At 42.6% G+C, this 4,791-nt stretch overlaps 1 protein-coding gene across 4 annotated transcripts in view; it reads left to right on the top strand.

The window, feature by feature from the left end:
- FLI1 (Fli-1 proto-oncogene, ETS transcription factor) overlaps positions 1–2,596 on the top strand; it is a 126,895-nt gene extending 124,299 nt beyond the window's left edge. For all 4 annotated transcript variants that reach the window (XM_077756546.1, XM_077756548.1, XM_077756547.1 and 1 more), the window contains exon 9: positions 599–2,596. In XM_077756546.1, the coding sequence (XP_077612672.1) occupies positions 599–1,128 (530 nt within the window). In that variant the 3' untranslated portion in view covers positions 1,129–2,596. The remainder of the gene's footprint in view (positions 1–598) is intronic.
- The last annotated feature ends 2,195 nt before the right edge of the window (positions 2,597–4,791 follow it).

Here is a 4,791-nt window from a genome sequence, read left to right as displayed (position 1 = left end):
GGGGGGGGGGGGGGGGGGGAGCCACCCAGCTCCCTCTCACCTTATTTTTCTCTGTGCCCAAGTTCTTCTCTGTAGGACTTAGAGCTGAGAGCCGAGCACTAGGGCCCTGCTGAGGAACATTTCAGGTCTTCAGCCTGATGCCTGGGCCTCACCTTCTCCCTGTGACGCTGGCAGGGGTCTCCTGGTCCCAACCCAACTTCCTCTCACACTGACAGGGAATATTTGGGGGGACTTCATCCGGTAGACAGAGATGAGAAGAGATTCAGAACTCTTGCCGAAAGAGGTGGAAGTGGCTTGCCCCAAATCATACGGCTAGTTCTAGGTGAGCCAGTACCCCCATTACCCACAGGGCGTTTCACCAGACCTTGGGGCACACTCTCTTAAGGTCTAACCTTGCTTATGATGGCAGCCTCAGTGGCAAATAGAGAAGCAAATCGACAACGAAAAGAAGGGGCTGCCGGAATCAGTAGATTGTGAACGCAAAAGGAAATAGAGGGTTTCTCATGAAGGGTGAGAGGATCCTTGCATTTAGGGACTCGAGATTCTGACCTTCCCAGGCTGAGACACTGTTCTCTTCTGTCTGCCTCACTGCCTGCAGGAAGCGGGCAGATCCAACTCTGGCAATTCCTCCTCGAGCTACTCTCCGACAGCGCCAACGCCAGCTGTATCACCTGGGAGGGGACCAACGGAGAGTTCAAAATGACGGACCCCGATGAGGTGGCCAGGCGCTGGGGGGAGCGGAAAAGCAAGCCCAACATGAATTATGACAAGCTGAGCCGGGCCCTCAGATACTACTATGATAAAAACATTATGACCAAAGTGCATGGCAAAAGGTATGCCTACAAATTTGACTTCCACGGCATTGCCCAGGCTCTGCAGCCGCATCCGACCGAGTCGTCCATGTACAAGTACCCTTCTGATATCTCCTACATGCCTTCCTACCATGCCCATCAACAGAAGGTGAACTTTGTCCCTCCTCACCCATCCTCCATGCCTGTCACTTCCTCCAGCTTCTTTGGAGCAGCGTCCCAATACTGGACCTCCCCCACGGGTGGCATTTACCCCAACCCCAACGTCCCCCGCCATCCTAACACCCACGTGCCCTCACACTTAGGCAGCTACTACTAGAAGCTTAATCATCGGTGGCCTTCTACCTGAAGCCCCCATTCCTCACACTTCCCGGGATACTTTGGACTCCAAAGGACACATGTGGCCTTGAAGAGAAAACAAAACTGGATGTTCTTTCTTGTTGAATAGAAACTTTACTCTTTAAAAACAATCCTTTTCTTTTTTTTTTTTTTTTAAATGTTGGTAACTCTTGCTTCCTCTACCTTGAACAAAGAGATGATTTTCTGGGCCAGTACACCAGTTTGGATTCTCCATCTCCTATCATCTTCTGAGTTGAATATTTACATTACTGGAATGGTTGTACCATGGTTCTAGGAAAGAAACTGTACATTCTCTTTATATTTTTATGACCAAAGCAGTTTCTTATCAATACACGGGTCTTATCATGGACCTTGCAGGTCAGTATGATAAAGAGTCATGGACTTAACCAGTTATGCTCTGGTTTGAGACTAAGTGAAAATAGAGGCAGGAAGCTTATAATCTTATTTTAGCAAGACCTAATTCAGTGGATGGCAACTGGAACTTTGGTTGTAAAGGCCAGTGAAGTTTTCACCCAACTGGAATTTAAAAGAAAGAACATGTGTGTTGTATTTAAGAAGCCATGGGCATTGCAAAATTTCTCCCAGTGGTCGATATGCACTAGGCTGACCATCGTCTCTAGAAATACTCAAGATATGATCTAAGAAGTGTTAATGCAAATGCAGACATTCCTGAAAGACAGAGAATTAAATAATTTTTTTTAAAGTAATGACAGTAGGTCCCAGAACTTTGAAAAGTCTTAGGGATTTCTGAACACAAACAGATTCGCAAGCGCTGTGCGTTTGTCAGACCACCAGTCCAGGGTCAACCAATCAGAAGGCAACTTACTGTATAAATTATGCAGAGTTATTTTCCTATATCTCACAGTATTAAAAATAAATAATTAAAAAAGTAAAAAGAATAAATAAACGAGTTGACCTCGGTCACAAATACAATTTTACTATCAAATCAGTCGTTGTTATTTTTTTAAATGTAATTTGTACATCTTTTGTCAATCTGTACATTTGGGCTGTTTGTACTTTTTTATAGCTGGTTTTAAAAAAGCATAATGTGACTATTGCTAAAAAGCAAACAGGACGTATAAGTCACTGACTTTACTAGGAAGAGAAGCACTGTGCTGTTCTTTAACAGGTGCGCACAAGCAGGTAAAAGCAATCCATGTAAATCTTTAATGCTTTGGCAATGTGTGTAAATAGCCATAATGCAGTAATCACAACTTTGAAAAGAGCAAGCAAACCTTTCCTTGTGGATACAAGGGATTTTCCTGCCTTATATATGCAATATATTTTTTAGATATTAAAATATATATAATTTTGCAGGTAATCATTGACTTTTTTAAAACCATATTAAGTGTTAAGCTGACAACTGTCAAGGAAGACTATGTTGTAAAATAATTTGACTAAATAAATTGTGCCTTCTTCTCTCAGAACCAAGGACACTGTTTTCTTATTTATCCCTCATTAGGTCAAAGGGTTTTCCCAGGGGAAGTTTTCTACGGACCTCTTGCACCCAAAAGACTTTTTCACGTGTACAGCAGAGAGCACAAAATCGATGTGCTTTTTATTGTTGTTTGTGTTAGTCAGGGTTCTTCAGAGGAACAGAGCTGATAAGATATATGATATTTATGGAGATTTACGATGAGGACCTGGCTCACGAAATTATGGAGGCCAACAGGTCTGTTGAGCTACTGTCTGCAAGCTGGAGAAGTTGGGAAGCCAGTGATGCACTCTGGTCTGAGTCTGAAGGCTTAAGAATCGGGAAAGGTGATGGTATAAATCCCAGTCCACGGGCAGGGAAAATATCCCACCTCAGGCAGGCAGGCAGGACACAAAGGAGTGAATTCCTCCTTCCTGTGCCTTTTGCTCTATTCAGACCCTCAGTGGATCGGATGAAGCCCTTCAGCTCTGGGGAAAACAGTCTACTTCACTGAGTCCACAAACTGAAAGGCTACTCTCAGTCAGAAACACTTGCACATACAAGAGCACATAATGTTTAACTTGGGCACCCAGTGGCCCAGTCAAGTTGATAGCTAAATTAACCTTCACATTATTGATGACGTTTGCAGAAATTTTTTTAAATGTTATTTAAATCTTTCTCTAGCCTAAAAGGGATCTATGAGATGAAAGCCATGGCCACGGATAATCTGTGTCCGAGAACCAGAACAAAGCTAACTTCAGTCTGTTGCATCCACTGAGCACCTCAAACCCAAGTGGCCATCCCCCTGATATTCCAACAGAGAATAAGATGGCCCAGCTTCCTCTGGCCCCATGCTAGGCTCTTATGAGCCAAACACCTTGTTAACGGTGTTTTCAAGGATGAAACTTGCTTCAAATTGCTTCACTCGTAGATAGCTAGTTTTCATTTCTTCTATTTTAGAATGAAAACAAATGAGGCCTGGAAAATCCTTGATGGTATGGGAAATAGGGCTCTCGGTATCCATGTAATCTTCCCTGGGTAACACTGAGTACTTTCCAGACAACATGTCTACCAGAATGAAATGAGATGTGTCCCAGAACGTTGGTCTCCATTTTTTTCCCAATCTTTCTAATTGCACTCTACCAGTACAAAAAAATGTGTTAAGCAACTATTCTCTATATACGAACACTGATTTATAAATCATATACACCACCTGTTACATTATTATTATTTATATTATAAAACAAACACAGAACAGAAAATTTTCCAAGAGCAATATAAAAATAAATTAAAACTGAAATTCTAATGTTTTCTTCCTATTTTCTTTGTATTGCATATCTCTTGTGTCAACACTCGACAAGGAAAGTAGTCTTTAGAGGAATGAGTATGTATGTATGGGTTTCCTAGTGATGTCTAAGAAAGGAGAAAATGAAAACTTGGTGTTAGTGGTCCAAGCATATAAAGAGAAATGATAAAGGTCTGGTGTGTTTAAGAATAGTCTAGCTTAGGGCGCCTGGGTGGCTCAGTCGGTTAAGCATCTGACTTCAGCTCAGGTGATGATCTCATGGTTCATGAGTTCAAGCCCCGAGTCGAACTCTGTGCTGACAGCATGGAGCCTGGAGCCTGCTTCAGATTCTGTGTCTCCCTCACTCTCTGCCCTGCTTGTGCTCTGTCTCTCTCTCTAAAAAAAATAAATAGTCTTTAAAAAAGAAAGTCTACCTGGATTCTTTTCCACCTCAGCCAAGTAATTTTCCATCAGTTTTGCAAAGTAATCATTAGGGAAAATAGAAGCATGTATTTCTTGCTGCTCTGGGAAAATGGAATGCTCAGACTATCAGGAGTTCACCTTTTTAAGAGGTTTTCTTTATATGCCCTATTCAAACACTGGTCTAGGTCCATCACCTCTACAAAGTCTCAGAACTTTGGCCAAACCTTGCCTCTTGAATTTGCTCCCCACAAAGCTCCCACATTTAGGAAGTTGGTGCCTCACTGACAGGACCAGAACACCAATTTTCTCCTTAAAAACATTTGTGTGGCATGAAGGCTGGCATTCAGTCCCCTGTAATGCCCAGATTTAGGGTTTACTAGGCTTACTCCAGAGCATTCACCTGATCAGTGGCAGAGAACAAATAGCCTCTTTGCCATGCTTGCTGCTCATTCAGTATTTCCCCCCACTTAACTATCTGTAACTATGCCATAAAGTTCTTT

The sequence above is a fragment of the Crocuta crocuta genome, unplaced genomic scaffold, assembly GCF_008692635.1.
Source record: "Crocuta crocuta isolate KB4526 unplaced genomic scaffold, BGI_CrCroc_1.0 scaffold172, whole genome shotgun sequence".
Lineage (NCBI taxonomy): Eukaryota > Metazoa > Chordata > Mammalia > Carnivora > Hyaenidae > Crocuta > Crocuta crocuta.
The sequence above is the reverse complement of the archived record's forward strand: the minus strand, read 5'-3'. Positions and strand labels throughout refer to the sequence as shown.